The sequence below is a fragment of the Dipodomys ordii genome, unplaced genomic scaffold, assembly GCF_000151885.1.
Source record: "Dipodomys ordii isolate 6190 unplaced genomic scaffold, Dord_2.0 Scaffold4, whole genome shotgun sequence".
Taxonomy (NCBI): Eukaryota; Metazoa; Chordata; class Mammalia; order Rodentia; family Heteromyidae; genus Dipodomys; species Dipodomys ordii.
The window spans coordinates 15,797,613-15,812,746 of NW_012267220.1; the positions used below are offsets into that span (position 1 = coordinate 15,797,613).

The following is a 15,134-nucleotide window of genomic DNA, read 5'->3' on the forward strand; positions in this document are numbered from 1 at the left end:
TTGGTGGGATGGTGCAGCTTCCCACTGCTGAGAAAAAATCTTTTGAACTCCATTGCCCACATTGGCCTGGAATTGCTGTTTCTTGATGTCAGCCTCTCATGTAGGATGAAAGGCATGAACCACTACACTTGTCAGTGGAGCAGGGGTCTTATGAACTCTTTTTCCCTGGGTGTCCTTAAACTACAATCCTCCCAATCTTAGCCTCTCAAGTAGGTAGAATTGCAAGTTAAACTACCAGCACTCAGCTGGTATTTTATTTTTGTTTTTTATCAGTTGTGGACCTTGTACTAAAGGCCTGGGCTCTGTCTTTGAGCTTTTTTCACTCAAGGCTACTGCTATTCAACTTTGAGTCACAACACTACTTCCAGTTTTCTGTTGGTTAATTGGAGATATGAGTCTCATGGATTTCCCTGCCTGGGCTGTCTTCAGACCATGAGTCTCAGATCTTAACCTCCTGAGTAGTTAGATTACAGGCATGAGACACTGGTGCCCAGCTTGGTATTTTGTTTTTGGAGGCTATTATGAATGGTATTTTCCTGCTTTTGTTCTTGGCTGGTTTATTGTTGGTGTATAGAAATGTTACTGGAAGGACTGGGAAGGTGGCTCATTGGTAGAGTGCTTGCCTTGCATGCATGAGACCCTGGGTTAGATTCCTTAGCACCACATAAACAGAAAAAGCCGGAAGTGGCGCTGTGGCTCAAGTGGTAGAGCGCTAACCTTGAGCTGAAGAGCTGAGGGACAGTGTCCAGGCCCAGAGTTCAGGCCCTACGCCTGACCAAAAAAAAAGAGAGAGAGAGAGAGAAATGTTACTGGCTTTTCTACTGATTTTTTTTTATCCTACTACTTAGATGAAAGTGTTTGTCAAATCTAAAAGTTTTCTGATGGAATTTTTAGGGTCTCATAAGTATAGGAACATATCATCTATAAATAAAAATAATTTGATTTCTCTTTTATTAGTATCCTTTTAATTTTTTTCTCTTGCATTTTTGTCTGAGAATAATTTGTCAGTCTGATGGTATGTCATTACTTGGGTTTATGTTTCTCTAATAAAAAGCTTGCATTTTTCATATATTTATTGGATATTTGTTATCTTTTATGATTACTCTTTCCATTTCTTTGCTTGGTTTTCTTGAGTTATTTTTCTTATGCTAGTTGCTAATTGTAGATAATTACTTCATAGCCTATCATTTATATTTTATATTTTGTTAGTAGAATCTTTTATCAACTAGGATTTTTCATTTTAAATAGTTGTGTCTTTGTTTTCCTTCATTAAATTTGGATTTTATACCATTGCTTTTCTTTATAAAATAAAATATTATTTTAAATAGACCTCTTCTATTCCAAGATTAAACAGCATTTCACATATTTTGTTTTAATTCTTTTTTTTTTTTAGTTTAAGAAAATGTTTAGGTCTACAATCAGTTTGAAGTTATTTATAAAGTATAAGTAAGCTTGCTACTTTTTTCTCACATGAATCTAAAATTACTTCAGTGTCATTTATTGAATAGTGTGTGTGTGTGTGTGTGTGTCTACTCATTGATTTCAATTTTTTCTTAATCTTGAGTTCCCATTTCATACTTTTCTATTATTTTTATTCCTATTATTCTATTATTTCTGTATTCCTACACTTGCCATTATGCTGCAGTGATACCTGGGAGGGGAAAAAATTCTTTTTTTCCAAAAATTTTAACTGGTATCAGCAATTTATTTTTCAGAAGAACATTAGTTCTTATCCTAATACTTTTTTTAGTCTTGTACTTTGGGTTTCATTTTTATATGTTGTTTATTTAGTTCGTCTTTCTCCCCTTTCCATTTCAGAAGCTGGAGTGTGGAAACTCACAAGAGACAGTTCAGCCTAGAAGGGTAGTCATTTCTCATAATATGGATAAAGCTTTGAAAGAAGGTAAGAATTATATAATGTCATTGTAAGATAATTCATTTATGTTCTAAAAGGAAAATAATAATCCAGCACATTTATCATTAGGGTTTTTTAAAATGAATTTATACTTGATAACTACATCAGAAATATCTGTATTTTTGGTTGAGTGGAAGTGATTTAAAAACTTACTGAATAGGAACATCCACATCATATGAAGCTACCCAGCCAGATGGAGCTTGGTCTACTGTGCGAAGTACAGGTCTGCTGTCTTGTCTCTCAAGTACACACCAAAAAAATCACATTTTTTCTTCTAGATATAGCCTAGGGAAAATGTGTTAGAGATGAAGCTATTGTTTTATGCTAGAGACCCTTAAATTTTTCCTAAAGCTACATTTCCTTGAAATGTAGATAGACAGAAGACTTGTAAGCATCTTTTTAATTTACTATTAAATCTGATTAGTTCTATTGTCTAATTTTCACTAGACTAACTTGAATTGTCTCACAGGTATGGACCAGGTAATTTTGTAATTTCTGAGTAATAGCCATTTGCCCAGTCATTTCCTGAATGCTAGGTTCAATTGCTTATTTCGATGGTCCTTTAGTATTTGTGAAGATTTTTCTTTTCCTTTTTAATTTGGAAGATTGAACCTAGCGTTTAGTGAGTGGTAAGCATGTGCTGAATTGAAAATATAACACTTCATGTGATTTTATCCTTTGCATAGTATTGTGGATGTTACCTTAGACTTTGTCTTGTAAGTTACTGTCGGAATGGCTTAGAAATACCATTACCTTTACTATTTTTTATGATGGGTTTCACAAATGCATTGTTAAATGTATATTTCACAGTGAATACATTTCTATTAGTTTTGATTGGCTTTCAGTGTGTTTCTATTTGTTACTGCTGTGTTGCAGATCAAATATGGGACTTTAGGCATGATAGGCAAATCTTTAACTACTGAGTAAAAACTCTCAGCCCATTAGTACTTTTCTAAATTTCAGTAACAAATTTTCCTAACTATACAAAGGGTCAAAACAATCAGGTAACAGAAGATATCTGTTCTTGATAAGGTTAATCTAATGTGTAATAATTTTGTGGGATGGGTACTGGACTTGAACTCATGGTCTCACACATGCTAGGAAGATGCTATATTACTTGAGCTGTTTCTCCCAGCCCTTGTAGTTTTTACTAGACTTCCCTGTTGGCTATTCCAGAGGAGGCTAGCCTATTCAGGAATTATATGGTGACACTAAGGAAGCAAAGTTTATATCTGAAAGGCTTTGACTTCATGCACCCCTTTAGACTCATCTCATTTAGTTTGTTACTTTTTGCCAATTGGCATGCAATAGTTAGACCTTTTTGTTCAATGAATAAATTGATCAATTGATATAAAAAGGAAATTATCCTATGTTCAGGGGATTATTGCTCATGCCTATAACTCTTCTCAGGAGGCTGAGATGTGGAAGATTGAGGTTCTGAGATGTGGAAGATTGAGGTTCAAAACTAGCCAGGTCTCCATTTTCAATAAACAGGCAAAATTCTAAACTGAAGCACATACACACACATAAACACACACACATACACAATTGCACATATTTTTACTAGGCTTTGGGTTCAACACCCCACATAAAAAAGGAAACATATTCCATAAAGAACCATGGAAATAAGCAATGGAATTATTGATGTGCTTGATTGTTATAAGTAGATCAGGAGGACTAGTTATTTGTTCCAGGAGATCCAGGCCCTAGACTTTTATGATGTGTTGTGGAGAGACCTCATATGATTATCCTAGATAATATCCTAGATATGATTATAATCATATGAGGTCTATCTAGGATAATCATAATGAGGTAGGATTCTTCCTAAATTAATTGACATCTTATTGAAGACAGAAACCAAATAATAATTGAACAGGAAAAATTAAATATTAAAAACTATTATATATGCAATTAACCACTAAGGGGGTAAAGAGAATAAAGAATATAGGAAAAATATATAATGGGAGTGGCCAGTAGCTCTAGGTACTGAAGCAAAACATTTGAGGATGGAATAAATTTGGAAGAAATGTACTTCACTTCAGTATTCAGTTGTAGGGCTCTTGGAAAAGGTGTAGCTTTGGCCTACATGATGGTTGAGAAGTTTGGGACAACATCATAGGCTAGGGAAAGTATATTACTACTTTAAGTGGTTGTGTGTGTATATGTATTGTATGTGTATATATGACATACACGCATATACACATGTACTTAACTGAGTGTTTTCAAAATTAGATTATTTAAAAAATCTAGAACATGTAGTTTTAGTTAGATGAGGGTCTTTGAAAAGATTTAATGATAATGACCTGTCTTGTCTTGAGTTTTCTATGTTGTTTATATTTTAAACAATATTAAACACTAGGCAGCTAGTGTCTTGTGAAAATGCTGCCTTGGCATTTGGTTCTTTCATCTGAGATTTACTCATTGCTCTGTTTATTCCTGATAGTGTTTGACTACAGTTACAGAGATTATATCCTCTCTTGGTATGGTAACCTCAGCAGAGATGAGGGACAGCTTTACCATCTGCTCTTGGAAGACTTTTGGGAAATTGCCAGACAGCTACGCCACAGGCTGAGTCATGTGGATGTGGTTAAAGTTGTCTGCAATGATGTTGTGAGGACTCTACTCACTCACTTCTGTGACCTGAAAGCAGCTAATGCCAGGTAACCGATCACATCAATAGTTTCCTTCCCTTTTCAGTTCTTTTATTGAGTAAAGGGTCAAAATCAAAGTAATCCTATAGAGTAGTCTGTCTCTTATTGGCACTTGACCTGAAAATATAAACATTTGGAGTGAGAGTAATTATGATGTTCTGATAAAGTGGAATTTTTTGGTAACTTTTTAATATAAACTATTTACATATGTGGTTTATATTTTAATTTTTTAAATAAGATAATGAAATGAATTTTATTAAGATTGTACCATGATGAACTTACTTCCACTAATATGGGTACTTGGAGATAGAAAAATTTAAATATAGCATTTTATAATGTAGAGTTTACAAAGTTTAGAAAACTTTAAGCATACTTTATTTTCTCTTATTTATTTATTTATTATTAAGAGAAGTTCCTGTATTAATAGTGCAGTGACATCACAATATCTTGGAAACTTTTTTTTTTGGTGTGTGTACACTGGTCCTGGGGCTTGAACTCAGGGCCTAGGCATTGTATCTGAGCTTTTTTGCTCATGGTTAGAGCTCTATCACTTGATCCACAGCTCTATTTCTGGCTTTTTGGTGGTTAATTGGCGATAAAAGCCTCATGGGTTTTTCTGCCCATTGAATTGGGATCCTCAGATCTCAGCTTCCTGAGTAGCTAGGATTGCAGGTGTGAGCCACTGGTGTCTGGTTTAGAAACTGATTTCTTTTTCCAGTCCTGGGGCTTGAACTCAGGGCCTGGGCACTGTCCTTAGCTTCTTTTACTCAAGGCTAGCATTCTGCCACTTGAGCCACAATACCACTCCTGGCCTTTTCTGGGTATGTGGTACTGAGAAATTGAACCCAGGCCTTCTACCACTAAGCCACCTTCCCAGCCCCAGGAACTGATTTTTTAAGGAACTTAATATTAGAGTTTCTGGGCTCTAATTAGAGAATTTGCTTCATTGTGTTTCATTATGAAAATAGTGGGTATAGGCTTTGGAGATGCTTATATGGCTAAGTTGGAAAGGTCTGTCTGTTCCAATTAGGTAAGAACCTGCCTTTGGAAGAAGACTTAAAACTATTTTTGTGTTCATAAACAAATTCTTATTTTCTTTAGTTTGTTGATAAGATCTTAAATGTACCTCTTACCTTGCATTGCAGCACTTATAACTTGTGCATAAAAACATGGTCTTAAAAAATGAATAACTTTCTGCCTACTTGAATATGGACTTGGTTGAATGGAATGGGAATACCTTTAGTAAATATGGTCTGTTCTCACTTTCACAGAAAAGTTGAAGTATTTAAGCTACATCAGGTTCAGTCAGCATTAGTAGCTCTCCTTATAAGCTCTCTTGTATAAATTTATCAAAATAGTCCCTGTCCTGTGACATTATCCTTGCAGTGGGTTCTGATGGCTAAATGTGATTATGTGGCAGGTCTCCATTCACATTTATATTATCTGTTCCTATGAACTGCTTTCTCTCCCCAAATCTACCAACCTGAAGGTTTATGAGGCCAAAATCCAGAATCATCAGTTACCAGTTGTTTTCTAGCTTGCTGTTTCAGTGTTTTTCAAACTTTAACTGTGACACATCATGAAATAGATATTTTTTTATTTTTTATTATCTTTAAGTAGTTGTACAAAGAAGTTCCTATTCTACAAGATAGTATATGAATACAAAGTGTCTGATAATATTGTCACCCTTCGCTCCTAAGTGAGATAGACATTTTAAGTTGCTAAAGATGAAGCTAAGTGTTTGAGTGCTTGCCTACCATGTGGAAGACCCTAGGTTCAATTTCTAGTACCATAAAATCAATCAATAGATAAACAAAGTGACCCACATAAGATAATGCTGTTATTGTGATAAGCTTTGAATTTTTAAAAATGTTTTTAAAAAACACAGTCTGTGACTTAGTTTTATATTGTTATTTCCTGATCGTAATGACCTATGGGTTGGAAGACTTTTTCATATTTTTTTTAATGGATCCCTCTACAATCTTAAAAAGCTGTTGAAAACCTTTTTGATCCCTGGATTCCTTACAATCTTAAAATCAATCAAGAACCTCCTAGAGCTTTTGTTTATGTGTGTCATGTTATAGTGCTTTTACTGGCACATGGGAGCTGAATGTGCATATCTCTTCCCAACTCTCTAGTGAAATCTGTTTACATTGTGAGAATGGCAAATACTTCAAATTGGTAATTTTCCCTCATGGGGGAAGTTGCTAAACAATGTTTACCATGTTAGATATTAAAACCAAGACATCTTTAAAGTTTAAGAGTACACAATACACTTCCCATTTACTATCAAAGCAGTGATGTCTTCACACTTGACACAAGCAGTGGATACCTCCACTACACTTGTAAGAATGACAGCAAAAGACAAATGACTTTTTTATATTACTAAGAGTTACAGTTTTAACTTCACAGATTCCTAGAAGGAGCCTGGAGATAAAACTCTCTGGGATACCTTTGGAAAACTGTGGTAAGTTTCAATAAGGAGAAAGTGAGAGAAGCAAGGAAAGTGAGAGAAGCAAGACTTTTGGGTCACACCTTTAAAGTCTCAATAGTCAGTGCCTCTTCTTTTGAAGTATTGGTCAGTGTCTTGAAGTACCTGCTAATTTGCTGTGGTACTCAAGAATAAGTTGTTAGTTCTTGCCTGAAACAATCAGGCAGTAACAACTGCCACAGAATTGATTGAATTAGTGGAAACTCATTTTAAATTACTTGAATTACACTCCAATAGGAGACATTATTTTTATTTTAAATCACTTAAAAGAATGATGGGTTTAAGTGAAAAGGACAAGTGAGTAGAGTTTTTTTTTTTGGGTCCAGTTGTGGGGCCTGAACTCTGGGCCTGGGCACTGTCCCTCAGCTCTTCAGCTCAAGGCTAGCACTCTACTACTTGAGCCACAGCGCCACTTCCGGCTTTTTTCTTTTTGCTTATGTGGTGCTGAGGAATCGAACCCAGGGCCTCAGGCATGCAAGGCAAGCGCTCTACCACTGAGCCAACTTCCCAGCCCGAGTAGAGAAATTTTGTGTCTTTATAATTACCAAACTTATTTTTTAATTGTATTTTTAGTCTTTAGTCTTTTTTTGGAACTGGGGATCGAACCAAGGAAGGTGCACTTGCTAGACAAGTGCTACATCCCAGTACTACTGAGCTACATCCCAGCACATAAATATCGAATTTCATCATGAGAATTTATTTATCATTAGGATATTAATCAGCTTCTGAGGTTAATTTTTTTTTAATTGTGACTGTAGGTTATTTTTGAAGGTAATAGAAAGATAAATTATAAGTAAAACATCAAAATAATAGAAACAGAATGGATTCCATGGTAGAAGCTTCATTTCTTTGGCCTTTCAGTTTTCTTACATCCTTACTATTGTCTAGACTATTCCTAGATAATGGTTGATAATAAAAACAAAGAATAAAGAACAAAATAATGGGGAGAAAAGCGTAGTATTATTCTCTGAAGTTTATAGATATTTGGAAAAGTGCCTTTAGGTTACTGATATTTTGCATATAGATGATTGCTATGGAGAACTAATATTATCTGTGTATCATAACCTACTAATTAAATAGCAAGGCTGGCAGAAAATGAATCTAGGTTTGGTTGTTGTATTCATATCTGCTTGATCCACGTAAAGTATTTTTTCCTAGAAATTTCCACTGGTGTGCAAGTCTTCACTGGGTTACAAATGACTTTGGTAGCTTGAAAAAGCCCAATTGAATTGGCCACTCTCAGACAAAAAAAATAATGAATTGCATTAATTAAAGCAACATATCTTTTGGCTGACTGTTCCGCACTTATATGGAGACAGCTTTCCAGTCAACCTAGATTTATCTCTAGCTTGTCATTCTGTTACAACTTCAAGCCAATCCAGATCACATTTAAGTGATGCTTCCCATTCTTTTAACCCATTTGTCTTGTTTCAGCATGATGGAAAATCTAAAAACAATTGCTTTTATACTACTAATTCAGTTTTTTTTTTTTCGGGGAGAGGAGGTTGGTGGTCAGGGGCTTGAACTTGGCCTAGGCCTGTCCCTGAGCTCTTTTGCTTGCTCGTAGCTAGCATTCTACCACTTTGAGCCTCAGTGCCACTTCCAGTTATCTGGTGATTAATTGAAGATTCGAGTCTCAAGGACTTCGTGCTTGGGCTGGCTTTGAACCATGATCTGAGTTGCTTGGATTACAGGTGTGAGCCACCATTGCTCGGCTTAATTCAATGTACCTTTAATTTCATAGTTTCTTTACAGTCTCTGTTTGCATGTACTGGCATGCTGTGTGAGGAAAAATGTTTTTACTCATATATTTTCCTTTTTCTTCTCTGGCATTTTTCCTTTTGTAATCTGATTATGGCATCATGTAGAGTCAACTTGAGAGTCAGACTGAATTGTGACTTTATTCACATAGCCATGCAGAACTTAATTTTCTCTATAGAACAATGATGATGAAAAATACTTTTTGTAGTTGGGAGGATTAAGTAATCTGGTGAGAAGAAATTTATAAAAGGTTAATATCCATTTCCTCACCAAAGGATGAGAACCCAAAGGTAAGTAGTAGCAATTACAGTAAAGAAATTATTATTATTGTTGGGCGCTGGTGGCTCACGCCTGTAATCCTTGCTACTCAGGAGGCTGAGATCTGAGGATCGCGGTTCAAAGCCAGCCCGGGCAAGAGAGACCGTGAGACTCCTATCTCCAATAAACCACCAGAAAACTGGAAGTGGCGCTGTAGCTCAAGTGGTAGAGCGCTCACCTTGAGCTGAAGAGCTGAGGAACAGCGCCCAAGCCCAGAGTTCAAGCCCCACGACTGACCAAAAAAAAAAAAAGAAATTATTATTATTATTTTTTGGGGGGTGTCCAGTTGTGGGGCCTGACCTCTGGGCCTGGGCACTGTCCCTCAGCTCTTCAGCTCAAGGCTAGGGCTCTACCACTTGAGCCACAGCGCCACTTCCCGGCTTTTTCTGCCTATGTGATGCTGAGGAATCGAACCCAGGGCCTCATGCATGCAAGGCAAGCACTCTACCACTGAGCCACCTTCCCAGCCCCAGTAAAGACATTATTGATCCATGCAATAGAAGGATGCTACAAAGATGAATGCTGGAATCTACTAGAAAGTTATCAAGACTCATAATCCTCATGACTCTTGTCTTCTAAAGCTCTACCTATGTCTTTTTACAAGAGGGAAATGAAAATTTTCTGCTCAGAGTTCATACAAAGATTTGAGGGAAGTCTTTCTAAGATGTCTGACCAACTCTTAGGCCTTGACACACTCAGGTTTTTATTTTTTCTAACTCAGTTTTATGAGGGAGAGGAATTATGGCATTCTGAGTTTGCTCCACTTTTTAAAAATAGCTCTCTTATTGGTATAGAAGACAAAGCACTAAGCACTTTGAGAAAGGGATTTTCATATTCCCTTATAAAAGTGGATTTTCCTTTGGCTAACTGCCTTCAATAAATAATAGCTAAATAAATATTTTACAGTAAAAAATGACCTTTAAGGGTGCTTGCCATGACTAAGGAGTAGTATCTTATTGTTACTATATTCAAATATCAAGTCTAATTGGCAGCTATCCTTTAAAATAATTCAAGATACCATTTTTAAAAGTCAACAAATGTCAGTGTATGAATAAATGTTTACACTTAAAATTTCTGTGTGTGTTGTTTTGCATATTAGGGTATATTTTCTCTAGCGTGCTATAGAAGACAAAGAGGAAATTTTTCTTTTCTTAAGTGCACATACTCTCAAGTCTTTCTTCTCTAGAGCGAAAAAAATCATGTTAATTTTCTGAGAGACATTTTGTCACAAAGACACCAACATGCATTTTCTTATTCATTTCATTTACTATGTGATATCTAGCGTGTTTCTTCTTCTCTGCTTATGGTATTTTCTCAGTATTGTACACTAGTTATTATAAGAATGTTTTTTAAACTGTTTCATAGCTAGAAGATACTAGAAAAATTAGTTTCCCACTGTTCTCTTGATTGCTATTAAGATACTATGGAAAGGAAAAGTCTAGACAGTTCTTTCTTCTTTCACTCAGATCTCTCAAATTAATTGGTCTTGGGATGGAGTCCGTGTTGATAGAGAAGTCCATGGCTAATGTTGGAAAACAACCTAGGAGCCTCACAAAATTTATAACATCAAGTTATCCTTCTTCTCCTCAATAAAAATAACACATAGATATATTAGCCTGTGATATCCTAGTCAAGAAAAGTAGTTAATGACACTAGTTTATGCTGTGTGTGTGTGTGGTTCTTTAGAAAAAGGTGTAGATTATACCTAAAAAGATACCTAGAGCTGGGTGCCAGTGGCTCATGCCTGTAATCCTAGCTACTCAGGAGGCTGAGATCTGAGGATCACAGTTCAAAGCCAGCCCGGGCAGGAAAGTCTGTGGGACTCTTATCTTCAATAAACCACTAGAAAACAGGAAGTGGTGCTGTTGCTCAAGCGCTTGCCTTGAGCGAAAGAGCTGAGGGATAATGCCCAAGCCCAGAGTTCACACCCCACGATGAACAAAAAAATTAAAAAAAAGATACCTAGAAAATTTTAAAGTAGGCCAGCTAACATTTTTTGGATTATTTTTAGGATTTGGAGTTACCTATGATTCTTTGTGCTACTTGATATTTTATTTAAATTTCTGCAAGGCTATGTATTGCACTTATCCCAGCACAAATTTTCCAGATTATTCTGATTAAGGAAATTGTTGATCATTTGTATTGTTGAGGTAAAAGAGTTATAATCAGTATGTTGAGATACTGAATTGTTTCTAGAAATTTTCTTCCTTCCTTTTACCTTTCTTATTTAGACATGAGGAACAGCCAAGACCTTTTGTGTTGCATACATGCTTGAGGAACGCAAATGATGAAGTAAGATTCCTACAAATGTGTTCTCGAGTTCTGGTATTTTGTCTCCTCCCCTCAAAGGATACCCAGTCTCTCAGCTTACGTATCATGCTTGCGGAAATACTCACTACAAAAGGTAGAATTATACAATTAATACTACTAATTTGATAAGTATATAGTTTATGTAATATGAAAACAGTTCTCTTAAAGTGAAATATTTTTTCAGTGGAGCTTTTTCTTCTTCCCACAGTCTTAAAGCCAGTGATAGAATTGTTAAGTAATCCAAATTATATTAACCAAATGCTGCTTGCCCAGTTGGAATATAGAGAACAGATGAATGAGCATCACAAGAGAGCCTACACATATGCTCCTTCTTATGAAGAGTTCATCAAGCTTATCAACAGCAACTCTGATGTGGAGTTCTTGAAACAACTAAGGTACCTGGTCTATGATTTTAGCACAATAGCTACTAATTATCATCTCCTGTATAGGTAGGCTAATGTATGTATATGGTTTTCAGAGAAGTCCATAAATTTTTACCATTTGTTGACAGCTAAATTTATGCAACTTCTTACCTAAATTTATACAACTTAACTACTGAATTAGAATGTTTTTTTGAAGTATTTGTGATTCTAATAATTAGATTCTAATAAACTGAAAGCTCTTTGGTTGTTAGGTGCTTAGATACTTAATTTTTTAAAAGTACTTGAAAAAGACATGATTTTTAATTACAATTTAGAACACTATTGGTCTTTTACTTTTCTTGGAAAATACAGAGGTTGGGTATGGGAATAAGAGGTTTCTGACTAATTATTTTGAGAAATCATATTTGGAAATGTCACAAGAATCTCTTATATGGGACCATATCTGAGATATTTTAACGGTGAGTGTGTATTTTTCCTTTTACATTATATACTTTATAGTATGATTATGTAGTATTATCTAGTTTGTGGATTTTATAGGCTTTTTTTTCTTCTTACCCTTCCCTTTTAATATTTTTCAATGAAAATACTTGGAGAAGAAAGATGGAATGTTAGTTTTGATTTTCATTAGTAATCTGGTAAATCATTAATGTAAAGGTAAAATATTAACTAAAATTGGGTCTTTGAACTATTCAAGATTAGATTTCTCATATTTGAAATAGGGTTAATATTAAAGTGTCTCAAGCTGTGTAATTTTCCAACCTAAATAATAAATTCACTATTCAAGAGCCATACACTGTTTTGATAAAAATTGTGTCATATGTTAATCTAGGTTCCACAAGTGTATAATGTTCAATTCAATTGTATGCCTTTACTTACAAATAATCTATGTGGGCTATAATAGTTGGATAATATTTTATTCTTCTTCCTAGCATAATCTTTAATGAACTAAATGGTAGTCATGTATTATAGATTTGTGAGTGTATGTGAATCTACAAACTACATTTTGAGAATTGTTACATGTGAGCTTATAGGGAACCCAACAGCCAGTATTCCATATTTGTCATCTGAGGCTTGCAGGTAGATCATCCCTTGTCATGACTTATCATAAAGAAATGATAACTTTATGGAGCTAGGTATAGTGATGTATGACTATAATTCCAGCACTCTAAAAGATGGCAAGATGGCAAGTTTGAGGCCAACCTAATGTATATAGTGAGTTACGAGATGGCGTGAACAACATAATGAGGCCCCGTCCCCAAAACAAAAACCAAGCATGTTTCTTACAAGGACACACACTTATGCTGCCTGTTTTCCTTAAAACAGTATGTATACTATTTATAAGGTTATGTCTTTGTTGCCTTGTATGTCCCTCCCCCATGGTATAACCCCTGCTTTCACTATATATGATGTTGGTATATGTGGAGGGGAAGGGAAAAACAAATTGTTAAAACAGGGATACAGGAGGACCCATTGCAGCAATGAGATGTACAAGTCGTTATGTCGAAAAACGAACTTTACAACTGTGGCGGGGGGGGGGGGGGGAGACGGGTGGGGAGGATATGAAGGGACGGGAAGGGGAAACAAAGCAGGAGGCTACAATGCTTGATAAGAAATGTGCTCATTATCTTACCCATGTAATTGTAACCCCTCGGAAAAGAATTTCACAATAAAAATATATATTAAAAATGCAAAAAAAAAACCAGTATGTATACATACCAAGCTTCTGCCAAACCATTCAACCATTCAACTCCATTACTCATCCATCTGGTGATTTTCTGCCTACTTTCTAGATAACTTGTGTGGTGTGAACAAAGTAACATATGCTAGCCACTCTGTAGATCTTCCTAAGTCCTTGTTTAAGAACAGATGTGAGAACACTTGTGTTCATAAACAGTGCACTCATTTTCTAAGCATTTTTCTTCTGGTATAATGAAGAGTCTTTCTACAATGAAAGTTAGACATGGAACATTTACAACTCTTAAGAGTTTAAGCTAGCTAACCATAGTCAAATATAGTGAATCAGTATTCATTGTTCTGCTCAGATTTGTGGATGGATATCATTTTGTGTGCCAAAAGAATTCCAGAACTACATGCTGGTGACATAGTTAATGATGTTAAAAAACATTGTTAGAGATTTCATTTTAAATCAGAATAGCCAACTGTTCGTAATTGTAATGGCCAGTGATTGCTTTTGTAGCACCAGTTGTCATCTTCTATTTGAGCACTATTCCTGTGTTATAAGATGAATGAATCTTGATAAGAATTAATAATTAGTTCATCTTCTTGAAAATGTACTAGCCAGATGCTCAGACTTGTTTGGATGTTGCAGTTCATCTTCTAGTTCTAGTAGATAAATAAGAAGCTCAGCAAATGCTGCCCTTAAAAGGATCAATACATGGTATCTAGGATGACTGAACAACTTTCTATGTAACAGTAGGAACATTGTAGATCCTAACTTGAGTGACCAGAGATTGCTTCTGAAATCCAGAATTTGCATTTTCCCTTTTCCACTTCAATGTGTGATGGAATAGAAATGCTGTGAGCACTTACGTCTTTTTCAAGGATGACTTCCTCTTGCTCTCATAAATAGGGCTACATTGAAAGACAGCATCCAGAGAGAGTTCTAGGATGTAGGTTCTCTGTTGAGCACTAAGACATTTAAGGGACAATAAAAATACAGAACTTATTTTTTTTTAGAAATGAAGAGGTAATCCACAGACCATATACAACTCACCATTTGAAAGCATAGATATGGTGACTTGTGTCTGTAATCCTAAACTACTTGGGAGATGGAGAATTGGAGGATGGGGGTTCAAAACCACCCAGACAGAAAGTTGGCAAGACTCCATACCAGTTTAACAAAAATCTGAGTGTGGTGGCATGTAGCTATGATTCCAGCTATACCAGTAGCATAAATCGGATCTGGGTCCTGGCTAGTTTGGACATAAATGTGAAACTATTCAAAATAAAGCAATTAAGAATTAAAGCAACAGACGGGTTATGTGGCTTATTTGGTAAAGCTCCTGTCTAGCAAGTATAAACCCCTGAGTTAAAAGCTCATGATGCAAAAAAAAAAGTGTAGAGCTTAGTGGGTTTTTTTTAGTGTATTCAAAGAGTGGACAACCAGTATCTGTATTTAATTCCATCACTGTCAAAGCAACTCTGTATCCATTCATTAACAGTCACTTCCCATTCTTCCCCTCCCCCTTCACTTGGCAACCACTAATCTGCTTTATATCTCCTTTACTAAGCCTATAGTAGTTATTCCATATAAATGGATTAATGCACAGTGTAGCTTTGTATGT

The 15,134-nt window shown here is 35.6% G+C and overlaps 1 protein-coding gene across 1 annotated transcript in view; it reads left to right on the plus strand.

The window, feature by feature from the left end:
* The first annotated feature begins 1,823 nt into the window (after positions 1–1,823).
* The window catches only part of Snx25 (sorting nexin 25), a 68,853-nt gene continuing 55,542 nt past the window's right edge, over positions 1,824–15,134 (plus strand). The window contains exons 1-4 of the mRNA XM_013023920.1: positions 1,824–1,903; positions 4,359–4,575; positions 11,368–11,540; positions 11,655–11,841. Of these exons, the coding sequence (XP_012879374.1) occupies positions 1,882–1,903; positions 4,359–4,575; positions 11,368–11,540; positions 11,655–11,841 (599 nt within the window). The 5' untranslated portion in view covers positions 1,824–1,881. The remainder of the gene's footprint in view (positions 1,904–4,358; positions 4,576–11,367; positions 11,541–11,654; positions 11,842–15,134) is intronic.